The sequence below is a fragment of the Podarcis muralis genome, chromosome 18 (genome assembly GCF_964188315.1).
Source record: "Podarcis muralis chromosome 18, rPodMur119.hap1.1, whole genome shotgun sequence".
In the NCBI taxonomy this organism is placed as follows: domain Eukaryota; kingdom Metazoa; phylum Chordata; class Lepidosauria; order Squamata; family Lacertidae; genus Podarcis; species Podarcis muralis.
In genome coordinates, this window is record NC_135672.1 from 8715003 (window position 1) to 8732878 (window position 17876).

At 47.7% G+C, this 17876-nt stretch overlaps 1 protein-coding gene across 3 annotated transcripts in view; it reads left to right on the forward strand.

The window, feature by feature from the left end:
- The window catches only part of ACSBG2 (acyl-CoA synthetase bubblegum family member 2), a 42459-nt gene that overhangs the window by 11408 nt on the left and 13175 nt on the right, over window positions 1-17876 (forward strand). For all 3 annotated transcript variants that reach the window (XM_028713570.2, XM_028713572.2, XM_028713571.2), the window contains exons 2-9: window positions 962-1090; window positions 8084-8154; window positions 9403-9638; window positions 11945-12033; window positions 13211-13331; window positions 15053-15133; window positions 16005-16154; window positions 17278-17454. In XM_028713570.2, the coding sequence (XP_028569403.2) occupies window positions 962-1090; window positions 8084-8154; window positions 9403-9638; window positions 11945-12033; window positions 13211-13331; window positions 15053-15133; window positions 16005-16154; window positions 17278-17454 (1054 nt within the window). The remainder of the gene's footprint in view (window positions 1-961; window positions 1091-8083; window positions 8155-9402; window positions 9639-11944; window positions 12034-13210; window positions 13332-15052; window positions 15134-16004; window positions 16155-17277; window positions 17455-17876) is intronic.

Here is a 17876-nt window from a genome sequence, read left to right on the forward strand (position 1 = left end):
GACAGTAAGAGCTGTTTGACAGTGGAATTTGCTGCCAAGGAGTGTGGTGGAGTCTCCTTCTTTGGAGGTCTTTAAGCAGAGGCTTGACAACCATATGTCAGGAGTGCTCTGATGGTGTTTCCTGCTTGGCAGGGGGTTGGATTCGATGGCCCTTCTGGTCTATTCCAACTCTATCATTCTATGATTCTATGATTCCTTCTTGAATGTGTCCGATCTGTCTGTCTGTCTCTCTCTCTCTTTTTTTGCTCAGACCTGATATGCAAAGAGTTTTATTTGTATGGATTTTTGCATCATGTTCCGCCCGGGAAGTTTCTCAGCCGCAACTGAATTTCCCATCAACAGGCAGAGGAGGTTCTCTGGTGTTGCAACTCTCTTTGCATTAATGGAAATTGCTTCCATTGAATGCTGAGTTGGGAGATGAAATTAGCTGGGGAGGGGGGCAGTTCTGCATCCTTAAAAGTTGGGGGGGGGGGAGAATAGAGGAGGGTCGGCCAAGGGCGGCAAGGCGGGAAATGTACGTGGAAGCCAGTTTCTGCCATCTCTCCCTGGTGGGGGCACCATTGCAGTTCCACAAGTAAAGGTAAAGGGACCCCTGACCATTAGGTCCAGTCGTGGATGACTCTGGGGTTGCGGCGCTCATCTCGCTTTATTGGCCGAGGGAGCCGGCGTACAGCTTCCGGGTCATGTGGCCAGCAGGACTAAGCCGCTTCTGGCGAACCAGAGCAGCGCATGGAAATGCCGTTTACCTTTCCACCGGAGCGGTACCTATTTATCTACTTGCACTTTGACGTGCTTTCGAACTGCTAGGTTGGCAGGAGCTGGAACTGAGCAACGGGAGCTCACTCCGCCGACCTTCTGATCGGCAAGTCCTAGGCTCTGTGGTTTAACCCACAGTGCCACCCGCATCCCTTGCAGTTCCACAAGAGTCCTCCTTAATCTAAATGGGCGACTTTCCTTACAGGGAGGTGCTGTGCAAGATGGCAGCTCAAGTGGCGATGGCGAATGGCTCTCTTGGGGTCTCCATGCAGTCTCCTGTCCAACAGCCCTGCAGTGTGTCCATCGATGATGTCATTGTGACCACTTCCCCCAGGTTGGTTAACCCTTTCTCTCCCTTGCGTGTCTGTGCATGCAAGTTTTGTTTTGTTTGAGTTTTATATACCCGAAGGTATATATTATTCCCCTCTATAAGTTTACAGCATCTCACACGCTGGTGTTTCTGTCAAATCAATCCAAAGGTCTTTTTGCTGCTGGCAGCTGCCATCTTCACTCAGTTCTGATGAAATCAAGTCTAAGCGTGTGCTCAGTAATTTTCCCAGACCGGTGGCATCAAACGTTAGCCTTTCCAGGGGAGATTTACCGAATCAAACAGGAAATACAAATATAATGACATATTTAAGGCTCACCTCCCCCTATGACTATTTGTAGTTTTACAACTATTTGTAGTTTTGTAGACTATTTGTAGTTTTACAGCCCGGTCTTGACTTCCATCAGGGTGGATTTCCAAATTAAAAGTGCAACACAGCGCCCACGTGGATTCTACGGAACCGTCCAAGGTTTTTTAACACCTCTCCAGCCGCTAATGAGATTCTGCTTCTGTCTGATATCAACAAATTGGAGAATATTTTATCCTAAAAAAACCACCACATTTTAAAAGGGCATAGGATGTAAATTGGATCAACCAAAGGCCTGTTTAAATGGAACGTTTTTGCCTGGCGCCTAAAGATGTATAATGAAGGTGTCAGGCGAACTTCCTTGGGGAGAGCATTCCACAGACGGGGAGCCACTGCAGAGAAGGCCCCGTTCTCGTGTTGCCACCCTCTGGACCTCTCAGGGAGGAGGCACAGGAAGGAGGGCCTCAGAAGATGAACTCAGGGTCTGGGTAGGTTCATACAGAAAGAGACAGTGCTTGAGGTATTGTGATCCATTTAAGGCTTTATAGGTCAGAACCAGCACTTTGAATTGGGCCCGAAAACAAATTCGTAGCCAGTGCAGTCGGACCAGGATCGGTGCAATACGCCCAAACCGTCTTGCCGGCCAGTGAGCAACCTGTCCGCTGAATTCTGCACCGGCTGAAGTTTCCAAACAGTCTTCCGAGGCAGCCCTACGCATTGCAGTAATCTAACCTTGAGGTTACCAGAGTTTGGCTGCCCCTGAAGGTGATCTAGAGAGGCTTTAGCTATAAATGTTCTGTGACAATTCAGCATGCTCGGTTCTCGTTGAGAGGTCTTTGAGATGTTTTCCCCCTTGGCTTAAGAAGTGTACGTAGCTCAGGTTTGTGTGGTTTTTGGCACACATGCCCTCCACAATCACAGTGGTCTCCCTCAGGAGGCTGTGGACTCTCCTTCCCTGGAGATTTTTAAGCAGAGGTTAGTTGGACATCTGTCATGGATGCTTTATCTGAGGCGTTCCTGTATTGCAGGGCGTTCGACTAGAATGACCCCCCAAGTCTGTGATTCTATGATCACAGTTTCTTCTAAGCGAGTGTCCGTAGCCATGGCGCACTCAGGACAAACTCCCGGTACTCGGATTACTGAAGCTGGGTTTCCAAACGAGCAATCTTAAATATTGTTGTACGTTTGCTGGCTGGGGGTTGCGGTTAGTCTCTATGCCTGAGTGCCTTTTAATTCCCCGAAACAATGATCCAATCGCTGGAGCGATCAGACAAGTTAATTGGGAATGGCCTAGGTATGGGTCGTTAAGGAAACAAAGGAACTGGGCTCTGGGCCAGAAGTCAATTGGGAGCCCCTGGCGAGCAGGTGCTTTGGAAAAACAAAAGCCAGAGTTGAAGCAAAGAAACCGAGCCATGCCTGATTTTGGGGAGAATCCCAGGCTGTGGCTATGGGAGAAGCAATACCTTCTTGGGGTGCTAATGCCGTGAGCGCCTCTATCTTAGGCTCAGGTTGTATATATGTGTCAAGAAACCATATATACTAAAGATAAGACTCTCTCCACTGTGCCTCAATCCCAAAAGGAGACATGGAACCTGTGTTAGCTCCATCTGGTACGCAGGATGAGACCCTCCCTGCCCGCAGACTGTCTCACCAGAGTGGTGCATGCTCTGGTTATCTCTCGCTTGAACTACTGCCATGCGCTCTGCGTGGGGCTACCTTTGAAGGTGACCCAGAAACTACAACTAATCCAGAATGCGGCAGCTAGACTGGGGACTGGGGGCGGCCGCTGAGACCACATAACACCGGTCCTGAAAGACCCACACTGGCTCCCAGGACGTTTCCGAGCACAATTCAAAGTGTTGGTGTTGACCTTTCAAGCCCTAAACAGCCTCGGTCCAGGAGACCTGAAGGAGCATCTCCACCCCCATTTTCTAGCCCAGACACTGAGGTCCAGCTCCAAGGGTCTTCTGGCGGTCCCCTCCCTGCGAGATGTGAGGTTACAGGGAACCAGGCAGAGGGCCTTCTCGGTGGTGGCACCCGCCCTGTGGAACGCCCTCCCATCAGATGTCAAGGAAATAAACAACTATCTAACTTTTAGAAGACATCTGAAGGCAGCCCTGTTTAGGGAAGCTTTTAATGTTTGATGTTGTATTGTATTTTTAATATTTTGTTGGGAGCTGCCCAGAGTGGCCGGGGAAGCCCAGCCAGACGGGTGGGGTATGAATTATAAATTATTGTTACTTTTCGAAACTTATATACAGTGGTACCTCAGGTTAAGTACTTAATTCATTCCGGAGGTCCGTTCTTAACCTGAAACTGTTCTTAACCTGAAGCACCACTTTAGCTAGTGGGGCCTCCTGCTGCCGCCTCGCCGCTGGAGCACGATTTCTGTTCTCATCCTGAAGCAAAGTTCTTAAACTGAAGCACTATTTCTGGGTTAGCGGAGTCTGTAACCCAAAGCGTACGCAACCAGAAGCATCTGTAACCTGAGGTACCACTGTATATATAAGCTAGACACCAAATGTCTCCTTAAAACAAGGTTACAGTCACCAAAAAGGAATGTCTAGTTGCCGTTTCTGGGCAAGACAGCTCTAAAGTCTTATTTTTTCAAAGGATGGACTGATGGTGATCGATTTTCAGTGAAACATTGGGCGCGTTCAGAGGACAACCTTGAGCTCGGTTAAAAACTTTGAGAACTTAAAGAAGAAAAGTCCCTTTATCCAAGGACATATTGGCCTGTTCCAACCTCTTTTTCTTCATGGTGACACGGTCCATTCATCTTTTAAGGAGGAGAGAATTCTTTCAATCCCAAGAAGCAAGACTTAACTGCGTTCTTGTGCCGCTAGGGTTCAACCAACATTTTCCAGGAAGTTTGCGTGCTCTTGGTGTCTGCGCCATCTTGGAAAAAGTTAGCCAGCCTTTTTCCTCCTCACCGCACCATAAATCCGCTCAATTTCTCAATGTTCCCTTCTCTTGAGATCTGAGGGACTGATGAAGGCAACAAAGGAATCTTGTCCTACTTGAAAACCTTCAGCGACATTTTTGTGGCTTTGAGCTATTTGTGGGACCGGGTCGATTTGTCAGATGATGGTGGAAAGGCACAGAATGGGTGGGTGGGAATAATGGTTTTACTTCGGAACACAGGAAGGCTGCTTCGTGGAACGTCAAGCCTATTGCTCCTCCTAGCTCATTTTCCCAAACTTGGTTCTCCAGCGCTTTTTTTACATGTATAATTTTTTGATTTATACTTTTCAGGTTTATACGTTTCACTAATTCTACAATCATTTTGACATTTCAAAATGGACTTTCTTCCCCCTCTTTCTGCGGTTCCTTAAATTTATTTGCAATTTCTTCTGCATATCCAGATTAACTTAATTTGCTCATTTATTCATGTTCTTTAAATATATATTACGAAACTGCAGGTTATAGCAGTGATCCTGCCAATGTTCTCATCTGCTTACGATTTATCTGTAAATACTCAAAAAACCATTTCCGTTCTTTTATAAAAAGCTTATATTGATATCTTATTCTTCCGGTAAGTTTCGCCATTTCTGCATATTCCGTAAGTTTTTGTATACATTCTTCCTGGGACTACTGCCACATTCTGGATTCGTTGTCATTTCTGGGTCACCTTCCAAGGCAGCCCCACGTAGAGCGCATTGCAGTAGTCCAAGCGGGAGATAACCAGAGCATGCACCACTCTGGCAAGACAGTGCACAGGCAGGTAGGGTTTCATCCTGCGTACCAGATGGAGCTGGTAGACAGCTGCCCTGGACACAGAACTGACCTGCACCTCCATGGACAGCTGTGAGTCCAAAATGACCCCCAGGCTGCGTACCTGGTCCTTCAGGGACACAGTTGCCCCATTCAGGACCAGGGTGTCCTCCACACCCGCCCACTCCAACCCAAAAAAACAGTACAGTCATACCTCGGGTTACAGATGCTTCAAGTTGCGTTTTTTCAGGGTAAAGGTAAAGGGACCCCTGACCATTAGGTCCAGTCGTAGCCTACTCTGGGGTTGCGGCGCTCATCTTGCTTTATTGGCCGAGGGAGCCGGCGTACAGCTTCCGGGTCATTTGGCCAGCAGGACTAAGCCGCTTCTGGTGAACCAGAGCAGCGCACGGAAACGCCGTTTACCTTCCCGCCGGAGCGGGACCTATTTATCTACTTGCACTTTGAGGTGCTTTCGAACTGCTAGGTTGGCAGGAGCAGGGACCGAGCAACGGGAGCTCACTCCGTCGTTGCGGGGATTCAAACCGCCAACCTTTTGATCGGCAAGTCCTAGGCTCTGTGGTTTAACCTACAGTGCCACCTGGCAGGTTACGGACTGCCAAAACCCAGAAGTACTGGAACAGGTTACTTCTGGGTATGACTTCGGCAGAAGTGCTAAATCATGCTTTGCGCATGCGCAGAAGAACCAAATCGCGCCACTGAAGGTTGAGAACGTGCATTATGTTCGCAACCCAAGCATCCACTATAGTTCCGTCTTGACCAGGGGTAGGCAACCTAAGGCCCGGGGGCCAGATCCGGCCCAATCGCCTTCTGAATCCGGCCGGCAGACGGTCTGGGAATCAGCGTGTTTTTACAAGAGTAGAATTTTATTTAAAATGCATCTCTTGGTTATTTGTGGGGCATAGGAATTCGTTCATTTTCCCCACCCCCAAAATATAGTCTGGCCCACCACGTGGTCTGAGGGACGGTGGACCAGCCCACGGCTGGAAAAGGTTGCTGACCCCTGGTTTTGACAGGATTCAACCTCAATCTGTTAGCCCCCATCCATCCTCCAACCGCCTCGCACAACGTGGGTCTTGAACCCTCGCCCCTGACAGAGGGTGGCTCTGTTAAGTTGTGGGTGAACATATCGGACGACACAGCGATTCTTCAACAGCTCTTGTTTATTCATAGGCCAGGACAGAACTGAACTGAAGGGTTCAGCCAGCCTGCTTATATAGAGCTCCAGTACAACGTAACTGTAACAATTTTCTAAAACTATCCAATCACTGAACGTCACTTTTGATCCCTTAATTTGCATAACTATCTACAGTATCCCCCTGCTGGCCCATGGTGAGAACTTCAGTACATAACAGGCTCGTGGTTTACCGACGTGAGCTGTGTCAGGACACGACTGTTAGGATATTTCCGTTCCACCTTAAAAGGGAGCAGGCTTTGTGAGTCACAGTGTCTGCGTATTTCCTGTTCACAGGATGTTTCTGTTGTGTCTGTTGCTTTCGTTTCTCTCTCGGTGCCTGAACACTGAAGCAGGCGGTCATGTTTTTCTTTGTTCTGACCAACGCTGAATAAACTTAAAGAATGCTCTCCTGCGTGCATCTTTCGCTGTGCATTATCTGCTGATAAGAGCGTGCATCAGCTCTGGAATGTGGCAAGCTATTTCTGAAGCTCGTGTCGCTAATTGCTGATACAGTGGTGGCCCACAAGACGAATGCCTCGCAAGACGGAAAACCCGCTAGACGAAAGGGTTTTCCGTTTTTTAGTTGCTTCGCAAGACGATTTTCCCTATGGGCTTGCTTCGCAAGACGGAAACGTCTTGCAAGTCTTGCGATTTTTTCCCCGCTTCCCCCCCTTTTGCTAAGCCGCTAATAGCCTTTTAGCAGCTAAGCCGCTAAGCCTTCAATAGCCGCTAAACCGCTAATAGCGCTAATCCGCTAATAGGGTTGCTTCGCAAGACGAAAAAACCGCTAGACGAAGAGAATCGCGGAACGGATTCTTTTCGTCTTGCAAGGCACCACTGTACTACGTGCCTACGGGAGATCGATGCACGTCTGGAATCGACATGGGGCCATGATGGACTTTGTCTCCCTGGCAGTATCCCAACAACGACTACCTTACGTTTGTTGGTACCCTGTCTCCGGCGACGCATGCTGCCGTTTCGCCGATCGGTCCCTGCTCTCGAATGCGTTGCCATGTGGCTTTGGACCACACCGCTAGGTCGGCTTCGCCGCAGGACCCACAAAGTCTGGAACCCTGCGATGCGCATGAGGCTGTAGTTCTGGCGGCGACATCACAAGCGTGGCGTTCTAGAAGGGGGGGGTCCTCCCCTTTGGCCTGCAGTGGCAGGAAGACCTCTGCCGGAGAAACACCCTGGGGGGAGCGGGCAGGGGGGGGGGACAAGTTTTGCAAAGGCCGGTGCCAGGACCAGAACGGAGGGAGGAAATACCCCCGCGGCACTTGTTCCCTCCCCGCAGCCTCAAAGAGGAAAAAATAAGAATGCCATATTGACATGGGAAGAAAGCGCTTGAAGGCAGAACATCACCCAGCTTCCATTTTGGAGAGTCGGGAGCAGTGAGGAGGCAGGGTGCGTCTGTGGCTAAGCACCACGGTGCTCAGTCTCTCTCTCTCTCCCCCCGCCCCGGTTTCTTTTGCTTGCACAGTTTGAGGCATCGTTGTCTGTGCAAGATGCTTTTCTTTTGCAACACGTGCACCTCAGGTCATGCAAAAGGGGTGGCTTTGCATAAGCTGAGCTGCCGTGGCGGCCAGTATGTAGCTTTGCAATGCATGCAAATGATGTTTTATTGTGTTTTTAATTATGTTCTATGGTGTGTTTAATATCCTGTTAGGCTCTTTTTGTCTTCAAGGTTGCAGACCCCTGGTCTGGGGGTTGCGGTGAAAAACAACTTAATCTGCTTTGGGTCGCATTGCTGCAGTGACCTGTCTTTTTCTCGTCCCCTCCGCAGCGTTGAAAACCACCACCCAGAACCAGCGGAAGAAGCAGATTCGCCGGCGGCAGAGATGTTCCGGTCCAAAGGTAGTCAAAAGTTGCTGGTGGTTTTTGTTGGCATGTTGGGGAGCGTTTGAGACAGTGACGTGGGTGCAGCAGTGGCGTAGCGTGGGGGGTGCAGGGGGGGCCGGCCGCACCGGGCGCAACATCTGGGGGGGGGACGCGCTCGCACTCGCAGTGCTAAAATCCACGGGTTAGGAGGCGCAAATTACTTGCCTTGCCCCGGGTGCTGACAACCCACGCTACGCCACTGGGGTGCAGAATTCTGAGAGGGGCACAACCAGGCACCCCCATGACAGACTCCCTTATCGAGGCTTCGGGGCTGAGTTCCTGCATCCAGGCATCCGGGGAGCATTCAAGCATCATCCCAATAATAATAATAATAATAATTTATTATTTATACCCTGCCCATCCAGCTGAGTCTCCCCAGCCACTCAAGTGTTAAAAACAGTACAGCATTAAATATTAAAAACTTCCCTGAACAGGGCTGCCTTCAGATGTCTTTTAAAGATAGGATAACTGCTTATTTGCTTCACAGCTGAAGGGAGGGTGTTCCACAGGGAGGGCGCCACCACCGAGAAGGCCCTCTGCCTGGTTCCCTGTAACCTCACTTCTCGCAATAAGGGAACCGCCAGAAGGCCCTCGGCGCTGGATCTCAGCGTCTGGACAGAACGATGGGGGTGGAGATAGTAAAATTCACGTCAAATTGCTGCTTTAGGGGTTGTTTTTAAAAGTCTGGAGCGGAGTAATCCGTTTTGCATTACTTTCTATGGGAATGCGTGCCTCTGTTTTGGAACGCTTTGGTTTTGGAGCGGATTTCCGGAACGGATTACCGTATTTTTCACTCTATAAGACGCACCAGACCACAAGACGCACCTAGTTTTTGGAGGAGGAGAACAAGAAAAAAAATATATTCTGAATTTCAGAAGCCAGAACAACAAGAGGGATCGCTGCGCAGTGAAAGCAGCGATCCCTCTTGCTGTTCTGGCTTCTGGGATAGCTGCGCAGCCTGCATTCGCTCCATAAGACACACACACATTTCCCCTTACTTTTTAGGAGGGAAAAAGTGAGTCTTATAGAGCAAAAAAAACGGTAAGTCTGAGAACCAAGGTACCACTGTATATAAAAATCCGCAAGTTGATGATCCGTTGGCCGGTATTTCTACGATACTTGTTTTAATGCTTGAAGGACTTATTTAGGCTGCCCATTTAAGACTTTTTTATGGCCCCTGTTCCCCCCCCCCCCATCTTGTTCTCTCTCCCATGGACACCCCAGCTCAGCCTTCTGTAGGACTCTGGACCTCGAAGAGGGATGGGGAAGTCCTCCTGAGGATGGATGAAAGCGGAATCGGTTGCGAGACCCCCATCACCGTTCACGAGCTTCTTCTGAACTCCGTCAGTCAATTCGGCGACTATCCGGCCCTGTCTTCCAAGAAAGACGGCAGGTGGACCAAACTCACTTTCAAGGAGTACTACCAGGAGTGCCGGGGAGCTGCCAAGAGCTTTCTAAAGGTTCGGGGGTCCGTGGGGACAAGGCAGCTCTTTTTTGACCCCCATCTTCTTGCCCTTACCTTCACAGGGACCCTGCGCGGTAGGCCAGTCTAAGAGATAGATACGTGGCCCCCGGCTTGCCCAACTCTCCGGGAGTCCGGGACCTAGAGCTTCCCAGTCTCGGATTTGTTGGGGGAAACCCAGCCACATTATTTTATATCTTATATTATATATATATATATTATACAGTGGTACCTCTGGATGCGAACGGGATCCGTTCCGGAGCCCTGTTCGCAACATGAGCAGAATGCAACCCACATCTGCGGATGCGCGAGCGGCGAAACCCGGAAGTAACCCTTTCCGGTACTTCTGGGTCACCGCAGGACACAACCTGAAAAGATTTAACCTGAAGCAAACGTAACAAAAGCTATGACTGTATATACATTACATTACATTACATTACATTACTATATACTATACTACACTATACTATACTATACTATACTATACTATACTATACTATACTATACTATACTATTACTATACTATACTATACTATACTATACTATACTATACTATACTATACTATACTATACTATACTATAAACTAAAAAAGGTAAAGGTACCCCTGCCTGTACAGGCCAGTCTTGACAGACTCTAGGGTTGTGCGCCCATCTCACTTAAGAGGCCGGGGGCCAGTGCTGTCCGGAGACACTTCCGGGTCACGTGGCCAGCGTGACGAAGCCTGCACCGGCGCAGCACACGGAAACGCCGTTTACCTTCCCGCCGAAGTGGTACCTATTTATCTACTTGCACTTAAGTGTGCTTTCGAACTGCTAGGTGGGCAGGAGCTGGGACCGAAAGACGGGAGCTCACCCCGCCGCGGGGATTCGAACCGCCGACCATGCGATCGCCAAACCCTAGGCGCTGAGGTTTTACCCACAGCGCCACCCGCGTCCCATACTATACTATACTATATTATAATTTATTTTATAAATAATACAATTGCTCTTATAGCATATTTAAGCCACCACAAACGGGCGGCCCCTTTTGAGGGCAGAAACCGTATATTCTCTTTTCTATGTATAATTTTTATTTGATTTTACAACTCCGTTCACACTCATAATCACAAGTAAGAGAAATTACACAAGAATCTTCCATATCTGAAGATATCCCTCCTCCCTTCTGTTGGTTCTTTGAATAACTGTTTTTCAAAAACTGTATTATTAGTCCATCTAATTTACAATCCTCCACTGTATCCGAAATCTGTGTAACGTTGCAAGAGTTACTTAAAACCTGCCAAAAAGTTCAAGTGTTTACAGTGGTCTTTCAAATATAATATAAATTTGTCCCATTCTTTATTGAAGTTTTGATCTTCCTGGTTTCTGGTTTTCCTGGTTAGTCTTGCCATCTCTGCGTAGTCCACTAATTTCATCTGCCAGTCCGTCCTAGTAGATATTTTGTCGTCTTTCCAACTCTGGGCAGGAAGCATCCTTGGAGCTGTTGTAGAAAACATAGTCTTTTCAGTTCCTTCGGTATCTCTGCACCTACAATTCCTAACAAAAAGCCTTCTGTTTTTTTTAACAAAAGTTATCTCAAACATTTTTTTTTTCCAGTTCATTGCAAGGTGGATAAAAATCAATGATTATTTTTTAAAAAAATGGATTTTTAAAATTTAAATTGGATTTTTAAAATAAAATGCTTTGGAAGGAAAAATCTTTCTAAAGATAGTTTTCTATTTAAGTTACATTATAGTCCAAAGGTTAAACTTTTGATGTGGTTTAAAAAACCCAAAAAAACCTTAGACTGAGTTTTAGCACACATGAAAAACTTAAAACAAATCCTTATTTCCTGATGAATAGCCTTTGGACTATTGTTGTTGTTGTTGTTGTTTAGTCGATTTTGTCCTTCTCTCGTAGTTTGTCTGTTAGTTTAGCCAATTCCGCATAGTTCATCAGTTTATCTTGCCATTGTTCCTTTGATGGTATTTCTTCCGTCTTCCAGTATTGAGCAATCAAGATTCTTGCCACTGATGTAGCATAAATAATGTCCATTTTCCTTTTGGTAGCTCTTCATTTGAGATACCTAACAAAAAGGTTTCAGGATGTTGAACAAAATTCATTTTAAACAATTTTTTCAATTCATTGTATATCATTTCCCAATATTTTTTTAATGCGTTTGCATTCCCACCACATATGACAAAATGTTCCTTCCTTTTCCTTACATCTCCAGCAACTGTTACTTTCCTTCCTAAACATCTTTGCCCCAAAAATGGGTGCATTTTGGAAGACGCCTTCTTACCCGAGTCTCTCCTCTTTGTGTTGCAGTTGGGTCTGGAACGCTTTCACGGCGTTGGCATCCTGGGATTCAATTCTGCCGAATGGTTCATAGCGGACATCGGAGCGATTCTGGCTGGGTGAGTTTGGCCGTTCCGAAAAAGGAAGCGTAACTCCAAACGGGACCGGAACCCGCTCGCTGTTTCTTTTCTTTTGTTGTAAATTTATTTATTTGGTTTTTCAAATTGAAGTTTGAAAGTCTCGTACAGTGGTACCTCGCAAGACGAATGCCTCGCAAGACGGAAAACTCGCAAGACGAAAGGGTTTTTGGTTTTTTGAGCTGCTTCGCAAGATGATTTTCCCTATGGGCTTGCTTCGCAAGACGGAAACGTCTTGCAAGTTTGTTTCCTTTTTCTTAACACCGTTAATACAGTTGCGACTTGACTTCGAGGAGCAACTCATAGCACGCGGTGTGGTAGCCTTTTTTGAGGTTTTTGAAGACTTTGGTGATTTTTGAAGCTTTTCCAAAACTTTCCCGACACCGTGCTTCGCAAGACGAAAAAAATCGCAAGACGAATTAATTTCGTCTTGCGAGGCACCACTGTATCAACATGCAATAAAAAAACAAGGTACCATAGAATCTCCAGAGCTTCCCTCTTCCCCTTTGTGGGTCCTATTGTTAATCACTTCCTCCTGCATCTTTTGTTGTTGTTGTTGAATCGTTTAGTCGTGTCCGTTTATGAACGTTCTCTGGCTGTGCAAATTTGGCACTCTCTTCTCTTGCACACAGGGACGTGGGTGGCGCTGTGGGTTAAACCTCAGTGCCTAGGACTTGCCGATCAGAAGGTCGGCGGTTTGAATCCCCACGACGGGGTGAGCTCCCGTCTTTCGGTCCCAGCTCCTGCCCACCTAGCAGTTCGAAAGCACCCCTAAGTGCAAGTAGATAAATAGGTACCGCTTTATAGCGGGAAGGTAAACGGCGTTTCGGTGTGCGGCTCTGGCTCACCAGAGCAGCTTCGTCACGCTGCCCACGTGACCCGGAAGTGTCTCCGGACAGCACTGACCCCCGGCCTCTTGAGTGAGATGGGCGCACAACCCTAGAGTCGGACACGACTGGCCCGTATGGGCAGGGGTACCTTTACTTTTTAAAAAATCTTCAAAACTGCCTGTTGCTCGTCATTTGGAGGGCTAGAAAAGAGAGCCCAGGACTGTGGTCTGTGTCAAAGTTTACAGCCTGGTCCCTCTGTGTTCAAACCACATCTCAGATGTCTGTTGCACCCGGATTACAGGATCTCTCTTTTTTCCCCACACACGCAGAGGTTTTGCTGTTGGCATTTACACAACCAACTCCCCAGAGGCCTGCCAATACGTCGCAGAGAACTGCGGAGCCAATATCATCGTGGTGGAGAACGACCGGCAACTTCAGAAAATCTTGGAGGTGACGTGGGGTCGTGGGCTGTGGCTTGGGCACGCTTGGCCTTGCTGCAATCCCGTGGGCATTTGAGTGTTCGGATGTACGCTAGCTTGCGGAATTATACTTTTAGGGCCCTAAAGGGGGCTGCATCAATAGGAGTATAGCATCTAGATCAAGGGAAGTAATAGTGGCACTGTATTCTGCTCTGGTCAGACCTCACCTGGAGTACTGTGTCCAGTTCTGGGCACCACAGTTCAAGAAGGACACTGACAAACTGGAACGTGTCCAGAGGAGGGCAACCAAAATGGTCAAAGGCCTGGAAACGATGCCTTATGAGGAACGGCTAAGGGAGCTGGGCATGTTTAGCCTGGAGAAGAGGAGGTTAAGGGGTGATATGATAGCCATGTTCAAGTATATAAAAGGATGTCATATAGAGGAGGGAGAAAGGTTGTTTTCTGCTCCTCCAGAGAAGCGGACACGGAGCAATGGATCCAAACTACAAGAAAGAAGATTCCACCTAAACATTAGGAAGAACTTCCTGACAGTAAGAGCTGTTCAACAGTGGAATTTGCTGCCAAGGAGTGTGGTGGAGTCTCCTTCTTTGGAGGTCTTTAAGCAGAGGCTTGACAACCATATGTCAGGAGTGCTCTGATGGTGTTTCCTGCTTGGCAGGGGGTTGGACTCGATGGCCCTTGGGGTCTCTTCCAACTCTATGATTCTATGAAAACCCAGATTCGGTAACCCAGGTTGAAATCGGACTCCTATAACCCTGCCGTGTCGAGGGAAACTGCGATCACAACATTAAGTTGCATTTACAGTGGTACCTCGGTTCTCAAACTTAACCTGTTCCGGAATTCTGTTCCAAAACCCAAGGCGTGCTTTCCCATAGAAAGCAATGCAAAACAGATTGATCCATTCCAGACTTTTGAAAACAACCCCTAAAACTGCAATTTAATATGAATTTAACTATCTAACAAGACCATTGATCCATAAAATGAAAGCAATAATCAAGGTACAGTGGTTCCTCGGGTTGCATACGCTTCAGGTTACAGACTCCGCTAACCCAGAAATAGTGCTTCAGGTGAAGAACTCTGCTTCAGGATGAGAACAGAAATCGTGCTTCGGTGGCGCAGCAGCAGCAGGAGGCCCCATTAGCTAAAGTGGTGTTTCAGGTTAAGAACAGTTTCAGGTTAAGTACGGACCTCCGAAATGAAGTACTTAACCCGAGGTACCACTGTACTGCATTATAAAATAAATAAGGCAGTATTGTAGCTGATGATAGTCATGGTTTGGATGGGGGGCTTTTATCCATTTCCACAGTCACACAATCATTAGATGAACTGGATTCCACACAGTCACGAAGACAAATGAACTGAAAAAGCCTCAAAAACGCAAAATAGCAAAAGCAAAAGCGCCAAACTTAATCCATTCCAGAAGTCCGTTTGACTTCCGAAATGTTCAAAAACCAAGGCGTAGCTTCTGATTGGTGCTGGCGCCCCGGAAACAGCCGACAGCCGCATCGGATGTTCGGCTTCCGAAAAACGTTTGAAAACCAGAACACTTACTTCTGGGTTTTTGGCGTTTGAGAACCAAGGTACCACTGTAGTGTATTAAGCCATCAGAGCACAGGGATTTCCTCGTGGAAATGACTGCGAAGCTGCGGGATTGCTGCATTGAGTTAGGGGGCTGGGGTGGATGACCTCTGAGGTTCCCCCTCTCAGTTCCTGTTGTCTTTCTTGCTCTAGGTTAAGAGCCAGTTGCCTCTTGTGAAGGCAATCATCCAGTATGGCGAAGAGCTCAAGGAGAAAAGGCCAAATCTGTACACGGTGAGTACCTCCTCCTCCTCTAAACCTCCCCTGAGTGTTTCATTGCAGGGATCACAAAACAAGCCAATTTTTGTCAGGTCGTGAATTTAAGCCGCGCTTTAACTTTTCACGGTTGGAATTTGGAAAAATAAAAGTGAGGCTTATATTCAGGCCAGTACGGTATACTGCCAGGTCAAAAATTCAGAAACCAAGATCACGATATGGACTTCAAACCGGTTTGGGATGATATATCGATATATCACCCAGCCCTAATGGGGTCCTGAGCGTGTAAGACTTTATAGGTCAACACCAGCACTTCGGACTGGACCCAGAAACTAGCTGGCAGCCAGTGCAGTTGGGCTGGAATTGGTGTTACATGCTCAAATCACCTTGTTTAAATCTTGTTTAAATAAATAGAATAAATAGAAATGTAGACCCTTCTTAATCAAGTTCTTCCCTTCTGTGGTTCTGTCTTTTGGTAAAGGAAAGGGGATGGATAGTGCTGTTGCCTAAACCACCTAGCCTCTTGGGCTTGCCGATCAGAAGGTTGGCGGTTCGAATGCCCGCAACGGGGTGAGCTCCCGTTGCTCTGTCCCAGCTCCTGCCAACCTAGCGGCTCGAAAGCACACCGGCGCAAGTAGATAAATAGGTACCACTGTGGCGGGAAGGTAAACGGCGTTTCCATGCGCTCTGGTTTCCGTCACGGTGTCCCGTTGCGCCAGAAGCGGTTTAGTCCTGCTGGCCACACGACCCGGAAAGCTGTGTGCGGACAAACGCCGGCTCCCTCGGCCTGAAAGCGAGATGAGCGCCACAACTCCATAGTCGTCTTTGACGGGACAGAACCGTCCAGGGGTCCTTTACCTTTACCCTTGTGTCTCTTTCGTTCATGCAGTGGAGTGAGTTCATGGCGCTTGGGGCCAGCGTCTCGGATGACCAGCTCGACAAAATCATCGCGTCCCAGAAGCCCAACCAATGTTGCACCCTGATCTATACCTCGGGGACGACGGGTCAGCCCAAGGGAGTCATGTTGAGCCATGACAACGTGAGTGAGAGTCGCCGCTTTGGGAAACTTTCAGGAGAGTCGCAGCCCCTGGGGGATGAAATCCTATCTCTCTCAAGCTGGTCTCCCGTATCAGATACCAGCCGCTTGAATTGTGCAAGAAATCGCCATGGGTGAAAAAGGAGGAATGCAGTTATAATTAAGCCCATTTTGAAACTGGGGGCATGTGGGTGCCTCTGGTGGGGAAGGGCAAATAATAATAATAATAATAATAATAATAATAATAATAATAATAATAATAATAATTAATAATAGTAGTAGTAGTTTCTTTGCACCCCGCCCATCTGGCTGGGTTTTCCCAGCCACTGTGGGCGGCTTCCAACAAGATTAAAAATACATTAAAACATCAGTCATTAAAAGCTCCCCTAAACATGTCTGCCTTCAGATGTCTCCTAAATGTCAGGTAGTTGTTTATCTCTTTGACATCTGATGGGAGGGTGTTCCACAGGGAGGGTGCCACCACCGAGAAGGCCCTCTGCCTGGTTCCCTGTAGCTTTACTTCTCGCAGTGAGGGAACCACCAGAAGGCCCTCGGAGCTGGACCTCAGTGTCCGGGCAGAACGATGGGGGTGGAGACGCTCCTTCAGGTATACTGGACCGAGGACATTTAGGGCTTTAAAGGTCAGCACCAACACTTTGAATTGTGCTCGGAAACGTACTGGGAGCCAATGTAGGTCTTTCAGGACCGGTGTTATGTGGTCTTGGCAGCTGCTCCCAGTCTAGCTGCCGCATTCTGGATTAGTTGTAGTTTCCGGGTCACCTTCAAAGGTAGCCCCACGGAGAGCGCATTGCAGTAGTCCAAGCGGGAGATAAACAGAGCATGGACCACTCTGGCCAGACAGTCTGCGGACGGGGAGGGTCTCATCCTGCGTACCAGATGGAGCTGCCCTGGACACAGAATTGACCTGTGCCTCCATGGACAGTCCAAAATGACTCCCAGGCTGCGCTCCTGGTCCTTCAGGGGCACAGTTGCCCGACACAATATTTTGCTGGAAGCCGCCCAGACTGCCTGGGGAAACCCAGCCAGATGAGTAGGGTATAAATAATAAAAACAATAATTATGTGTGTGTGTGTTGCATTGTTGCTGAAGTGTCGTGCCTTTGCAGATCACCTGGACGGCCCGGGCAGGAGGCAACTACGTCGGCTTGAGCAAAGCAACGGAGCGTCAAGAGGTGGTGGTCAGCTACCTGCCTCTCAGCCACGTGGCTGCGCAGATGATTGACATCTGGCTGCCCATCACGTTTGGAGTCCACACCTGCTTTGCGCAACCGGATGCTTTGAAGGTGATGTTTGGGGAAATTTTAAAACCAAAATCCAGAACCCACAGCCCTGCAAGAACACACAGAAGCCCATTCCCCATGTCATTTTTTATTAAATCTCCAAAAAGATTCCCCAAAAATTAATCATCATACACAATCTCTTTTTTTAAAAAACCCCCCAGTTTCTTCTTCTTTTTAAAATAATTTTTTATTGCAAAACAATTTACATAAAACAACACAAACATAAACACAGTACCTCAGTAACAACTACACACACACTAACAACAAATGGTCTAACTTCACGCACACTTTTGACTTCCGAATCACCTTATTGTGCTTTCTACACATTCTTAACCTATACACACTTCCTGTTTTATCTATTACATATCACGAATAAATTAAGTTTCTAGCAATCCTTAATATTCAAGATTCAATCTAAACCTGTC